General features: G+C 38.4%; 1 protein-coding gene across 5 annotated transcripts in view; it reads left to right on the top strand.

Moving 5' to 3' along the window:
• The window catches only part of KIDINS220 (kinase D interacting substrate 220), a 74,213-nt gene that overhangs the window by 39,245 nt on the left and 19,481 nt on the right, over positions 1–15,487 (top strand). For all 5 annotated transcript variants that reach the window (XM_030235363.2, XM_030235362.2, XM_018920590.3 and 2 more), the window contains one exon: positions 13,206–13,384. In XM_030235363.2, the coding sequence (XP_030091223.2) occupies positions 13,206–13,384 (179 nt within the window). The remainder of the gene's footprint in view (positions 1–13,205; positions 13,385–15,487) is intronic.

Raw genomic sequence — 15,487 nt, 5'->3', positions numbered from 1 at the left:
AATTCCCTTTCCTATCATGTTTTTTATTCAGACTTCTCTTTGTTCGGATTTTTGTATAGCATGTTTCACAATTTTATATTTTCAGTATTTACCCAACAAACTCATTACAGTTTTCTGATTATTGGCATCCAGAGTAATAAATCACTTTGGGATGACTGAAGTCCAAAGCTGTCTTCAAGACAAAACAATGTTTGTCTTCTGATAAAGAGGGGGTATAAGAGACCTGGTTTATATTCCCTAATGGGTGCTAGTAATTGCAGTATTTATGGATGTTAAATTGTAGTAAACCAACATAAATAAAAGAAAAGGACATTCACAAGTGAATTTGAATTACTTACTTGGGTTCTGGATTGTTTGTTGTTAGCACAAACACTTGAGCTGTTGATGCTTAGTGCCTGCTGGAGCGTGTTATGGTTGATTAGTTAGGGTGTGGAGGAGATTCATGACTGCTGCTATGTTGCACCTCTTGCTATGCAGGGTGTTTGGAAGTGATACAGCCACTTGAGTAGACTGCTAGTTCATAACTGACAATTACAAGTGTATAGGTAATTTTTTAGTGTTTAAAACCAGAGTACATAATGGAAAGAAAGAGTGAAGAACCCTGTACAATGTATTGGAAAAGGGAAGGTGATCATCATCTTTTAAGGAAAGCTGTTTGTATTCTACCTGCAATACCAGAAAAATAAGGAAAATGAAAACATGACCAATTCTTTAGCTTCTTAACAATTAAAGAAAAAAGTTTTCTAACAATAATATTGCTGCATGCTTATAAAGAGAATTGATGCCTCTCAGCCCCTTCTATTGAACCTGTGTAAGGAACTAAATATGTAACTCTCCTGAAGTATTGACAAAGCTGAGGTCTCATCTGTCTGGTGATTTGAATGATCATCTTTACCATATGCTGAATGTGAAAAGGTCTGTGAACTCTTCTCTGGGATTATATAGAGCTCCAAAAATTCTGTTTTATCCAAAGTAATCCTTTCAGTGTCATTGCTATTTATTTTATGCAACTGTTAAAAGTAACTTGACTCAAATAACTGTTTTGCTATCATTTCAAAGTTCCTCTTCTAAAACTTCTGTTACAGTGTTCTAAATTTTATTAGTTTGTAGTATTATTAGTAGCTTTCCCATTGGAGTCTCATAAATTGGTAGCAGATTTTGATAATTATCTAGCATGTTCATGTATTGAGTTTGTTGTTCTCTGCTTTTTGTTCTTCAGGGTTTTTAAAAAAAATATCTTAATATTTTAGACCAGAATCAAGAATATAGTTTTCCTAGTATTGAATAGTTTTTGTCAAACTGCTTTCTATAGTGACACTGCAGCTTTAGGGTTGCTGCTTGGACATTTCGTCGATAAAAGGAATCTTGTAGGTTCTGTGTTAAATGTAAGAGTTTCACACTTGATCGCATTCTCTGTGTAAAGAGACTTCTTTGATATTACAGTTGCTTTTCCAAATTTAAAAGATCATGTGTTAAAAAGCTTTCGAATCACAAGGATTCCCTTGCAGTGAGAACTCTCCATCGCCTTCCCCTCCACTGCAGACGGTGTGGAGCAGAGGGTGACCACGCTGGACTGGCCAGTTACAGCTCCCTTCAGCGGAGGAGTTATTGTAGATGGTCGCTGTGTGCGCTGAGGGTGCAACGGTGGGGGGAGAAGGGGGCAGTTAACCCCGTGTTGCCCTATAGCTGTGCCCCCCGAGGCGGGCTGTCCCCGCCTGTGCCCCCCGAGGCGGGCTGTCCCCGCCTGTGCCCCCCGAGGCGGGCTGTCCCCAGCTGTGTCCCCGAGGCGGGCTGTCCCCAGCTGCCCCCCGGCGGCGCTGGTGCTGCAGGGACTGTGCAGCGCGGTGCGGTACCGGCAGGTGGCGCTCCCGGCTCGGCACAGCCGCGGGGCGCGCTGGCGCCAGAGCCTTGGCTCGCTGTTTCCCGGAGAAAGCGATACTTTCACAACATACAAAAAATACGGGAAAACGAAAAGAATCTGGTAGTCAAGCACTAAGAAGCAAAAGAATAAATATAGTCTTTAGTTAATTCTCCTCTGTGCAGGCACGATGGTATATGATTTCCATGATTATATGCTATTTTGCCTCCACGAGATTCCCATCTTGTAATGTCCAGGATTTAATTTTGCAAACTGTAGTAAAAGAGAAGGCCATTTTCTGTTACATTGCAGTGCTGTCTTTTGGAGTTGAATGCAATAACTAAAGTAAGACAGTTAAACGCTGTTCTACGACTTTTAGTCAGAGTTTCTGTGATGCTGGACTAGTCACCTCTATAGTACCTTTCACTTGGATAGTATTCATGCCCCCGTGGGGAGGTGGTGTACAGTTTATGGTTCTGTAGGCTGGTATTGCTAAGTACTCAGTGTTCAGAGCTATATCTGGAGCTACTGAGAGTTCTGCTTTCATCTGGTGGAGTACTCTGGAAAAAAAGGGATACCTCAATTTGGTAACTAAATAAGTATGCTTTTTATCTCTGTGCTTCAATTTGTCATTAAAAATAAGGCTAGCTAATATATTCTTATTATGAAGGCTTGTTGGGGAAAGTAAATTTGTCTTTTTCTATAGATGCTGTGAAGAATATCAATGACTAAATTGATGAGTATGAAACCAGGTCTGTCAGGAAAAGTGTGTATTTCCTGTTTCATACTATGCAGAGATGAAAAACCTACTGAATATCATATTGGGAACTTTCTTCCAGGGTCTATAACAAAAGTCCCAATAAACAAACAGAGAAACCACCCTCAGAAAAAAACCCACCAAAAGCAAAGAAACACAGACTCCCCCCACAAAACAACAACCAAAACCAACAACAATGACAACAACAAACCAACCAAAAAAACCAAACCACACAACCAATTAGAAAACCACAAAAAAACCAACCCAAAACAGAAGACAAACTCCCCCTCCCAATCCTCTAAAGAAAATTAAGCTTCAGTTTGTGACACAGGCACACCTCTGTCAAGAACCTTTATGAGCTGGAGTCACTTAACATCTTACGGTAACAGGTAGAGACTCTATGCTCTCAATCTTTTTTAGAGGGGAACAAGCCCATGCTTTGTCACTGTGGCAAATTTTGAAAAGAAAATGCTGAATCTGCTTTGTAGGGTTTCAGTTTATATGCTCAAGAAAAATGTCTTTACTCTTTTTACTTCCTTAGCTGACCTGCTGTATCATCTCACTTCTATCCTCTTATTTCAGCCTCTGTCTGTCTACTTGTCTGGTTGGTCTTGCTTTCCACCTGGTATATTTATTAGCAGTAGTATTTACTCTTTCAGGTAATGTGTTGCCTTTTCTCATCATCAGGAATTTCATGTAGTCTCTCTCCTTATCAGGTTAAGCTCTTAATTCTGATTTTGTTGCTCCTTCCCTTTTTGTGTTTAGGTTCTTTGGTGGTCAAGCTCACTGTTGTCATTACCCATATCTCCATCCTGGTCTAATTTAATTATCTTTATCATTTGATTTATAGCTATGACATGGAGTTAATATTTCTCTACATTTATGTTATGCTGCATACTCCTATATGTTACTGTAAAGAGTCAATTTGTGTAATACCAGAGTGGTTTGTAGAAGTTGCAAAAGGCAAATTTTTAAAGCCCTGAAGTGAAATAAAATATGTGGGCCTTCTGCAAATAAATTTCTAAGAGAATTAAGTTGTCAGATTAAAGCAAGTTTCTGTTTAATGTCTGAGACTTCTCAGACTTGTAAATTAGCCAGCTATGAGAATGTGCTCTCTTGTGAAGGCAACTAAAGCATCCATGACACCAGAATAAATGACAGTGTCAGATCTAGATAAATGAAATCTTGGGAAAAGTCACTGTGGCTTTTATAGAAAAAATACACATTTCACAAAACTGAATTCACAAAAGTGTCCATGAACATAGGAAGAAGACAAGGAAGTATTTTGAAATTTAAGACATTTTAAGCAAGATCCTAATCTAGAACATCTAAATGTATTAAAATCTAAGATAATAACAGGCACGTTTGCCCCAAGAAAACAAAAGAAGGAAGCAAAAGATAGGCGTATGTGTCTGGTGAGAAACGATAACAGTTTCACAGAGGGTTGTGGAAGTAGCTGTGAGTAAGTTGCAGATCAAAGTCATTGTGCATATAGGTATATACCCTAATGGGGAAAATAATCTCATCTATAATCCTGCTAACACAGTAGTGGGCAGTAAATCTGGGGTAAGGAAAGGAATTCATCGGTTGTTGCTGATTTCTCTGAACAATGTTTTGTGCCCCACTTCAGTCAGAAAATGAAACAGTGTCTTTAGAAGTTCCCTAAAACAACAAATCAATGGAAGGGCAGAATGTATTGTGTTATACAAATCTGTGATTTTTCTAAGTTCTAAAGACTGAGTTTCTAATCATCGCATTTCAAAATGATTGTACCAGAATAGATATATTTAAGGGGCCGAGGAAAGCTGTAGTCTCACGTCAAGCAGTGACGACTCCCAGTTTTGCCAGACTTTCTCCTCTCTTCTCCAGCCCTCATTCTTAAGACATTTGATTCATTTCTTCCTTTTCCCCAAAAGTCCTAATTTTTTCATTTCAATTTAAGGCTCTGAGTCTTGGTTGTCTTTGTTTCTTGATATTTTTTACTTCTTAAGATGAGATATGTCAGGGATTGATATTACCACCATGTTAATCAAAAATCATGCTATTAAAACTGATTGTATGAGAAGAAATGTCTTCCCAGTCCCTTTGCTCATCATATTGCCTCACTAAATAAGATAATCTGATAATGCTGAACATACTTTATCTCTTTGTTTCGTTCTTATCATGGCAGAAATCAAAGTCTGCAGTACTTTGTCAGTTGGAAAATGTTCCTAGAAATCACTGAAGTAATTGTGTAACTCTCTTGCCTGTCCTTCTGGAGGCTTTTGTCCTTCCAGAGGCATTAGGGAGAGTTTCTGTATCTATGAGCGAACCTGTTCTCTACTAGATGTGGCAGATTTACCAGTCTGCCCCTTCTTACAGCTATTAGTAGCTGGACTGTAAGATTTATACAATTGAAAGTGATGCCTCTTGAGTTCAAGAATGTCTTGTATGGCATTTCAGAAAATTATTGTAAATTTCTAGACACTTGAAAAACTATGGACTATGAATTTTTACCCCTGAAGGTCCTGTGCAATCAATGCTTCTGCTGTGAAACAATTCTGTTGTGAATGCACAGAATTGCTAAAGCAAGGCCTACCTTGCACCTAGAACCTGTTCAGTCAGTAACTGAAGGACAAAAATCGTGGTTTGAGCATGTTTGAAGCAGGAGGATAAAATGAGGTTCAGCACAAAGTACAGCAAAAAGGGCTACTTTAATTCTAAGATAAATATGTCTAAATTAGTTGTACCAAGTGCTGGGACAGGATGCCTGACAGGTTGCAGGAACCTTCTGGAGCTGGTGAGCAAGATGTGTTGTCCAGCAGGCAAGGAAGGCCATGGTAGAAAAGTTCCAGTTGGCCTTTGGAAAGAAAATGGCAGGGAATGCGTTGCAGGCAACCAGAGCAGTTTAATGTTACAGAGGGCCGTTTGCAAAGAAAAAAGTCAGTATGAAGTTGATGACAATCCATGAGAATTTCCTTATGGTCATACTCAGATACCAGACCATGAGATCAGTGCATAAAGATGCTGGGGAGTGGAGGGTGCTTGTCCCCCATGACTGAATATACAATTTATTTAGTGCTACAGAGTTCAGGTGTTCAGGTGCTTCCTACTGGCTGCTTTTGATGTTAATCTGCTTTTTGGGCTTGATGTCACGGGGGACAGTCCTAGTTGTCATTCTTTGCCCGAACTTTGACCAAACTGGGGTGTTAAGACAGGGGCTTTGAGCAAACTGGAATATTAAGGCAGAACTTTCAGATTTTTTGTAAGGATATTTGCAAATAGCTGATGGTCCATAAATTTCTGTGACTATTTTTATATATTTATTAAAAATATTAGAACAGAAGAGCTTGGCTCAGGATAGAAGAAACTCATGAGCCATCTGTTCAGATTACGATCTCCATCCTTCCTTAATCTCCTTGAAAATATGGTTTTTGGGAAGCTGAGGGAAACTATGGAAATCAAGAACACTTTGATTTTGAAAAAAGAGATTTCTCAGAACAAGTAAATGTTTATACTTTTCTCAGAGTTGTAGGTAACCATTATTTAAAACTTAGCAACGTGTAATTCATCCATCACTTGGGCTTAATTTAACCTCTGTGATAAAGTCTTTGTGCACATATGTGTGCATGCCTACCTATGATGGATGGCAAATTGGATGGCAATACAACATGCCGAGGCAGAACACACCAAATTTAGAAGAATAGCATAACAGCTTTCTTTAATTCAGCATCTTTTTCTTTTTTTCTTTTTCGGGGAAGGAGGGAGGGGGTTGCAGGGGTTGGGGGATCAAAGGATCTAAGCGAGCCATAGCTCATGCATTAATTTCATTTTAATGCTTTTGAAACTTGTACACCATTCCAAGGGATGGATTGTGGAATATATGCTTTGTCTAATTTATCAATAATAGAAGGAATTGTTGTTTCTTAATTTTTTTAGTTCCAGTCCAGTTTCAGCACTGGTATATGATTTTGCTTGGGTTTTTTTCCAGTCCTTAGTGGAGTTACTCTTTCTTGAAATCAACCACAGAATGGTTTTTCTTTCTTTTTTTTTTCCTTTTTTCTTGAAATTAATCTGGTAGAAACAAATTGACTTATAAGTGAAACTGCAGTTCATTACTATGGATTTGGAGTTCTATAACATGGGTTCAGTGGTGCCATGTTTTCCTGATAGATTTAGATCTCTTGTGTAATACACCCATAGTAATCAAATAAAGAAATCACTTAGTCAGGTTAAAACATTTTTCTGTTTCATGTACGGTGGAATATTTCTCCTTGATTCTTGACTACCTTAATTTAAGAAAGTATTTTTGTAGCATACTAAAAATATCACCAAGATATAAATGATATGAAATTATTTTATTAAAGAATTTGATTTCATACAAAAATAGTATTCTGTAGCACTAGTAGTAAAATTTATTTTTCTCCATATAAAGGCTCATTTATTTTTATAGCAATTTGATGACACATCTGCTTGCTTTATTCAGCTGAAAAGAAAATGTTGGTTCTTGGTGTTTTGTAAAATTGCTTTGTTAAATTATTTTCAAAATCGTTCAACTTTTAACAAATGACATTTGATACTAACATTGGAAAGCAATTTCAGCTAATTAAGTAGATCCTTCTATAAACCATTGGAACATTAAGATGACAAACTGTTCATTCAGGATTATTTTAATTGGTACAATTATTGTAATTTTGTTGCAATTATGTGTTGAGCTAAAAGCTTTTGTTTAAATCATTTGAGTTTTTTTGTTAATATACATTAGTAAGAAGAAAAGTAAAATAAAAATGGAAGATAAGCATTATCTGTTTACTTTTTCATTACAGTGCTTTAGACAAATATCTATTGAATTATTCTTTTAGAAAAGCATGTTACATGCTTTCAGCAATTCTGTAAAAATTTAAATGTTAAAATTGAGCAAGATCATTGAAATGTAACTTTTCTGGAAGGTTATTATGTTAATTCCAGTTTTGACACTGTTTAAATACCTTTTAAGAAAAAGGGTGAGATGAACTTCTGAGGGATTTGTGAGTTGCTTAATGCCTATTGATGTATTAATTTAAGAAGTGTAGCTATTTAGTTATTATAGAAATTAAAAATTAAAACTCTGTGGAAGGTGCCACATTCATCACTCTGATGATAATGTTCTCTGCAATCATCTTTGCCCAGGCCAGGTTTAAATAAATCACTTCCTTTAAGCAGACAATTTAGTATTGTAGACCTCACAGTGAGGCATTACTTCTAAAATATTTAACCTGCTTTTTGTTTTTCTGTCTCCTTTTATTGCTTCATACTTAAAATGCAGGGCACATAAAGTTATTATGTTTCTTACTGTGCTAATCATGTGGTCTCAATGTTAAAAGGCAATGTACCAGTTGAGTAGTAGGTGGTTGATGCCCACCTTTTTTAAAATTCTTTTGCCTTTTGTAATTCAAATAGCACCATAAAGCTGTGAATGAATCCGGGCATTTGTAACTGCTTTAACACTTTATTTTAATCATAAAGTATGCCAGAGAGTTGTTTAAAGAACAGAACTTTTTAATATGGCTCAGTGACAGTGGGTGATACTGGGTGTGGGAGATTAGTTTAATAAATACCAATCTTTTAAGCATCAGAATGGGTTTTTTTTCTTTCTGAAATGATCAAAAGCAGGAACACTTTCGGAGGAGAGGTGGAGAGGTGATTTATCTGCTGGTTCTTGAATTGAATAGAGTCAGTTTTGCAAATCAAGCTTTCCTGAATACCTATGGTAATAGGAGTTTTTAAATAGCTATTGCATCTGTTCAGTGAAGTCTCTTCTGCTTAATATGCGCTGAGGGGACTTGAATTTTTGTCTACATAGATATATCAAACTATAGCATTCTCTTTTTTTGGTCTTTATAAGGATAAAGCATTTGTTCCCTTGTGTTATATTATTGAGTGTGTGATGGCTTTTTGTTCCTATTTTTATATGAATGGGCGTATAAACGAATGTTCTTTTGCAGTGTCCAAGTGACCTGTTGCAGTTTTCAGTTTGAGAGAATATTTGTAGCACAGTTGCCGATATGTTGAAAGTACTGCAAAGTTCCTGGAGCGATTTGTGCGAGAGCTTTTAACACTGTCACTATATTGACCAGACATGAGAAGAGTGGGCTAAGTCACTTCAGTGCAAAGCATAAAATTTGATTATTAGGTATTAGAGATCAGACATCAAATTAGCAGACTGTTAAGCATCAAAATTTCATATTGCATTCCATAGAGGCCAAGATTTTCTAGTTTTGTGTTTCTCAGCATCAAACCTGTAGAATTTTTTTTCTCATTTTTAATGACAAATTGTTTCATTATTTTAAGCAACCTTTTTGACTTGTACTATCTTGAGAGGAAAAAATTAAAAAGCCCATGATAGATAAAACATGACATGCCTTCATGCTCATGCCTTCTGTTGCCCTATTATTTAATAGCAATTAATTAGGTAATTTGCTTTTTATGGAGTGAGAAAGTTAAATTACTCTTGTCCATGCAGTTGCTTGCTCCTGTAAAACACATGAAGAAAAAAATTACGTGTGCAAAAGATCAGTTTGAAGCATTTTTTTGTTTTTACTTTCAGGTAGAGAGGTTTGGAAAGAGCAGAGAGAACAGCCCTTTGGGGTATGAGGGCTTGTGAAGAAGTCAACATTCTATCAGTGTGGGAACAGCAGGGTTCTGCTCCATGAGCGAGGGTGAGCTGGGAGCTGAGGAGGGCTGCAAGGCAGGCACAGCACTGTGAGCAAGGGGAGCATCCCTCGGTAGCCAGACAGGAAAAGCAGAGCAGGCTCATTGACGGACCAGGGACAGCCAACAGCCCTGTGGTGTGTAGCCACAAGGCACCGCTCAAGGCAGGAAGTTAAGCCAGTGGTCAAGGTCAAGACTAAAGGTGCATAGATGTAGCTCGGAGGAGGACCAAGGGCAAAGGTCTGAGCTTAAAAGCTGTTCTTGGCTCAGGCAGGAGAGCCCTGCATTGTGGCTTCTCACAGCTCATGTCAGTAACAGCTTGGTTACTCATCTACACTGGGTCAGAGCCAGCCTGCCCCAAAAGCCCTGGCTGGGGGAAGAAGTGGGTAAATCCTTTTGACATATTCCAGGGCCTGACATAACCAGTGGCATAGGCCATGTGGGCACCTCCAGTGCAGCCTCCAGTGCGGTTTAAGGTGGGTAATTTTGGCTGTTGCCATTTTGCCAGCACCTAGCAGGGTAGTGAAGGAGATGGTCAATAGGTGCAACAGCTTAGCACCTTCCTCTGAGCTGTGCTGGCAACATTCAGTGCTGGACACACTATCAGACCGTGGCTGGTTATTTTCTAAGTTAGTCATGGAAGTACAAAGTGAACATAATTAGAACAAATGTGAATCTAATTTACAGAATGAAAGATAAGATGATGTGCCTCTGTGTACTTGTGCGAAATTGTCTATATTTGAGGAAAAAGGCAGGAACAATTCATCGTTGTTGTAATGTAACTTACTCCCAAATGAAAGCAGTTTTTAATTTCAGCTGCTCATGGCAAAGCGATGTGTAGAGTAGTGGAATGAATTTTTAAGGTTCGCTTCAATCAATGAAATGTTTTGTTTTAGCTTCATTCCTTCTAAATTCAAGTAGTTTCTCCTGGAAACAGACGGTCTGTAACACTGACACTTTCTGATGTTTCTGATTTAAAAAATAATCCTTTTGCCTCAGGAATCTAGCCCCAGAATGAAAAAAGTGTGTTCACAGTGCTTTATTTTTAGATCTGCATGCTTGTATTTTAGAAAAAGTAACTTCTAAAGTGCTTTAAATGCTAACCTTTTATTTTTTTATCTGAGAAGTGCAGGCACGTATGGTTTTTGTGGCTCTTTGCCGAAAGATTATCATTTACATAAATATTTCTTTCAAAGGCGTAGTTTAAGACATTGAGCTCAGGAGGTTAGAATAGAGACTTCAATCTGCACACCAGCAGTGGGCTATTGGCTTCTGAACAGTAGCTTTGTTCATCGCATTCGGAACACTGTTCGCATTCAGACTTAAGTAGAGCTGGCATTAAAAATCAGCTAATTTGTTTCATGTGATTCATCAGCTGTGTGTTTTATTTAAATCTATGTCACATTCTCTTTTGGCTTTTTATTTTGTAGATTGAAGTGTTGAAGTAGGCCACTCTTTAACTCTTCAGTTCCTGACTTGAAAAGTGACTTAATTTTTACTTTTGCAGTGTTGAACTCCTGTCTAAAATACAAATAGTAAATATATATAACAAATATATTTAACTAAAGTGTGCATTAAGGATCTTGGTTTTTTTACAATCTGATGTTTGATTTAAAACACACATTTACAGTCAGTTTAGTTGTAGTTTTATATAAGGCTAAATAGAATAACATAAGGTAGTTGCTAAATATTAGTGTAAAATATGCATTTCTCAGATTCAGTGGAGTATACAGGTTTTTTTACAGGTTCTTATTTTTTTCTTTTTGCCCTTCGCTCCTTGAGGTTAGGACTACTTTCAGCTTCTACTAGATTTCTTTGAACTCTGCCAGAGAATGAACTGTACCCATTATTTGAAATTGTAACCTTTGAGTGTCAAGTTTGTCTTCTCACAGAAGCACCACCTTTTATTTCTTAAGGTTGGAGTCTCTGAAGTTGTACATTCATTGAACTTCCCTAAAGTGGATAATCCAGCTGCCATCTGGACAATGTCTCATAACAATTTGTTCTTCGGAACCTTTGTTAGAATAGGCTACACTTGCTTTTATGCTTTATATTTGTTACATGTTTCCTGTGACCTCTCACTGTGAATGAAGTTATTCACAGACACTGTTTATGACAGCATGGTATGGCAGTATCCTCTGTCTCTTAGGTACATGGTCCATTGTTTCCTGGTCAAATTTATAGGAAACAATTTATAGGAGCTATTTGTTAATTCTACTCTTAGTATATGGCTAGAATGTGGTAGAAGATCAGATTGAAAAATTACTGCAGCTGAAATACATTTTTAATGCAACAGAGTTGCACTTACTTTAAGCATGTAGCATTGGTTCTTAATTTTTTTATTTTTCTTAACATTAAATGCTATGTATTCTGTGTAAATCTGCCACTTTTGTCTCTACAATAATCCCATGGTACATAAAATTCTACTCTCTGTGGAGAATCTAAAAATAACGATAAAAAAGATTGTTGCTTTTAAAAAGCAGACAAATTGTGAAATAGGGTACGATTGTTCAGCTAATGGTAGACTTAGTTCATTAGCTCTCTTAAAAATACAGTTCAATTTCAACCAGTTGGGGGTTTTTCTTTTAAGTGTTTTTTTTTTCTTTTCAAAGCCACAATGTGAATTTAAATTTATTTAATGTAAGAGATTGCTGGTGTACTGATGATTTACTTAGTGTGCATGAGTCTCCTGCCTCCCTTCCCATCCATGCATCAGTGCACTCATTTCCCCCATGACAGCACTGGTAGTTGCCTTAGCTCTTCTAATTGCCCAGTAGTTGGAGAAAACACTTGCTTGTTTCTATGCTGCTTTCTTATTTCAAGCAAGTCACAGCAGTTCACAGAGCAGCAAACACATCCATGCTGTTCCCCTTTATCAGGGAGTTGTAGTCCTAACATGTCATTGAAAAGAGCCATTAAAAATCATAATTAATTTTATATTTATATGAAGTTTGGGGGTTTTTTCTCCTCATATTTTTTTTTAATTTTTACTTTATGTACAGTGTGGTTACTTCACTGGTATCCATATGGAGTGGTGTCACAGTCACTTTATAGCCATTACTGTAACTGTGTTCACTGTTCTCAGTGCATTCTTTCACTGTTTACGTATTTATTATGCTGGGTGTGAGTAAATTTCCATTTTAGTAATCTTTAATATAGATTATCATTTCTCATTTGATATATGATACCAGTACTACGAGATGAAACATCAAGTAAGATAGGTCCATCTAACCAACAGTGTCAGCCTCCATCACTTGCTTGGTAGGAGCATAAACTTCCACAAGACTAACATTTAATCCTACTTGTTCCTTCCTGAAACTCTCCTTTATACTACTGCTCACAAAACCCCCACTGTTGCTTGACAATAGTTATAATGCATGAACAGTCCCTTACATTGATCATGTCTCATGGTTTTGTTGTTTTCATTTGTTTGTGGCTTTTTCTTAGAAGGTGAATTCCCACTTTTTACAATGAATGCACAGTTAGATTTTGATCAACTTCTAAGATGCCTGTTCCTGTTAAAAAAGTTAGTTTAAAAATGAGATTGTTTTTCCCATGGAATTTCTGAATTGGGTATAGGAATTTGAATAGATGTTTGGGGTTAAAGTTCACAAATGTTAACTTCCCCTTACTTGGGATTTGACATTACTGATGTATGGCTTCTTTGACATTTCTCTGAAGCATACCATTAGATCAGATTGTTCAGCAGTTTAAGGTTTTTTGCATATTAGAAAACTTTTGCATATTAGAAAACATTGCTCTTTCTGCAGACAGAACAGCTTTTTATGGGTTCTCTTATTTTTCAGAGAGCAGGAAGAATGGGTGCAAGTGTACTAGTATTTCACCCTGGAATATTACTTTGTAAACTGAAGTCATACTCTAAGAAATATGGTTTATGATGTATCTAATTTCACCCCCCAGAATTTCAAAGAATATTCCTACAACTAAAGATGTTGAACCTCTACTTGAAATTGATGCAGATATACGGAACTTTGAAGTATTTTTATCCTCAAGAACACCTGTCCTTGTTGCACGTGATGTAAGAACCTTTTTGCCTTGTACAGTGAACTTGGATCCCAAGCTACGAGAAATCATTGCAGGTGAGTCTGCTTTCAAATAAATGGAAAATGACAAATTTCTTACTTATTTTAAGTTGAGCTACTTGGTATGTCACACAGAACACTCATTTGTTCATCAAATCATACCTTCAAATTGTCTGATTTGACTTCAGTAAGAGGCCATTCAGTTTCACTTAATAGTTTTGCTGTAGCACCCAGACCATCCTGGACTAAACCTTCTCTTTTGGAGGGTGAAGTCCACTGTTCTTGCTTTGCAGAGCACTTTAGGAGATGGAAGAAACCAATACACACAATGATGTTTTAGTAGAAGAGATCCAAGTTGACTTCAGATCTTTGTTAACAATTTTGAAAGTACATGTAAAACCCTGTAGAAATGAAGTCAATGAAACAAAGTCTTCTCCAGGCTGGAGAACTCCAACTCTTTCAGCCTTTCCTCCTAGGGGAGTTGTTCCTTAGAGTCTTATAATGGCTTAGGTAGGAAGGGACCTTAAAAATTATCTAGTTCAACCCCCTGTGATGTGCAGGGATACCTTTCACTAGACCAGGTTGCTCAGAACCCCATCCAACCTGGTCTTGAACACTTCCAGTGTTGGGGCATCCATAAGTTGTCTGGTCAACCTGCTCCAGTACGTCACCACCTTCATGGTAAAGAATTCTAAACCTACTATCAGTTTGTAGCCATTCCCCCTTGTCCTGTCACTACGTACCTGTAAATAGTCTTTCTCCATCTCTCTTGGAGGCTCTCTCCAGATGCCAGAAGGCTGCAATTAGGTCACCCCAAAGCCTTCTCTCTGAAAAATCCCAACTCTCTCAGCCTTTCCTCATAGTAGAGGTGCTCCATCCCTCATCAGTCATCTTTGTGGCCTCCTCTGGACTTGCTCAAATACATTAATGTCCTTCCTGTTCTGGGCATCCCAGAGCTGGATGCAGCACTGCAGGTGGGGTCTCACCAGGGCAGAGAGGCAGAATCCCCTCCCTCACCTGTTGCCTACACTGCTTTGGATGCAGCCCAGGACACGTCTTTCTGAGCTACAAGGGCACATGGCTGGGTCAAGTCCAGCCTCTTATCCAGCAGTACCTCCAAGTCCTTCTCAGTAGGGCTCCTCTGCATCTGTTCATCCCCAGCCTGGATTGTTGCTGAGAGTTGATCACTCAGGTGATCTTATTAAACCTCATAAGATTCCCATAGGTCCCCTTCTTGAGCTCGTCCAGGTCCCTCTGGATGGCATCCCATCCCTCAAGTGTGTCAACTGCATCACTCAGCATGGTGTCATCTGCAGATTGGCTGAGGATGCACTCATCCATTCATGTCAATAATGCAGATACTAAATAACGCTTGTCCCGGTATGGACCAGTGGACACCGCTTGTCACTGATGTCTGTTGGCACTCTGAGCCATTGACCATTACCTTCTGGATACAGTTGTCCACACCCAATTTCTTATCTGTGTTACAGTCTACTCATCAAATGTATCTCCGGTGTAGAGAGAAGGATATTATGGGGGACTACATGAAAGCTTTGTAGAAGTCCAGATAAATACAGGTATCTATAGATAGATATCTATCCAGAGAGATATCTCTAGCCCTTCCCTTGTCCACTGATGCAGTCACTCCATCACAGGAGTTAGTCAGGCAGGACTTCCCTGTGGTGAAGCTGTTGCTAGCTGTCTTGAATCACCTCTGTCCTCCGTGTGCCTTAGCAAAACGTTCCCGAGGATCTGGTCCACGATCTTCAGAAGCGAGGCTGACAGGTCGCTAGTTCCTGAGGTCCTCCTTGCTACTGTTTTTAAGAATTTGCTATCTCTCCATCTCCTAATGTAGAGAGCAACCTCTCTCCCCTCCTTCCTCTCCTGTCCCATTTGAACAGCCTGCAGCCATCAATAGTTGCACTCCAGTCATGGGATTCATCCACCAAGTTTCTGGAATGGCAGCTAAGTCACAGCTTTCTGGCAGCACAGTGGGTTCCAGCTCCTCCTGTCAGTTGCCCAGTCTGTGTGCAATAAGGTGGAGGCACCTCAGCTGGGCTGTCAGCTGTGTCACCTTCTTAGAGGAGCACCCTTTAATTCCTTTAAAGTATTTTAGTGGTGTTTCCCTGTTGGATTCTGTTACCTCAGGAGTTCCTGCCT

The sequence above is a fragment of the Serinus canaria genome, chromosome 3 (assembly GCF_022539315.1).
Source record: "Serinus canaria isolate serCan28SL12 chromosome 3, serCan2020, whole genome shotgun sequence".
NCBI lineage: Eukaryota > Metazoa > Chordata > Aves > Passeriformes > Fringillidae > Serinus > Serinus canaria.
This window is presented reverse-complemented; position numbering and strand designations above follow the sequence as displayed.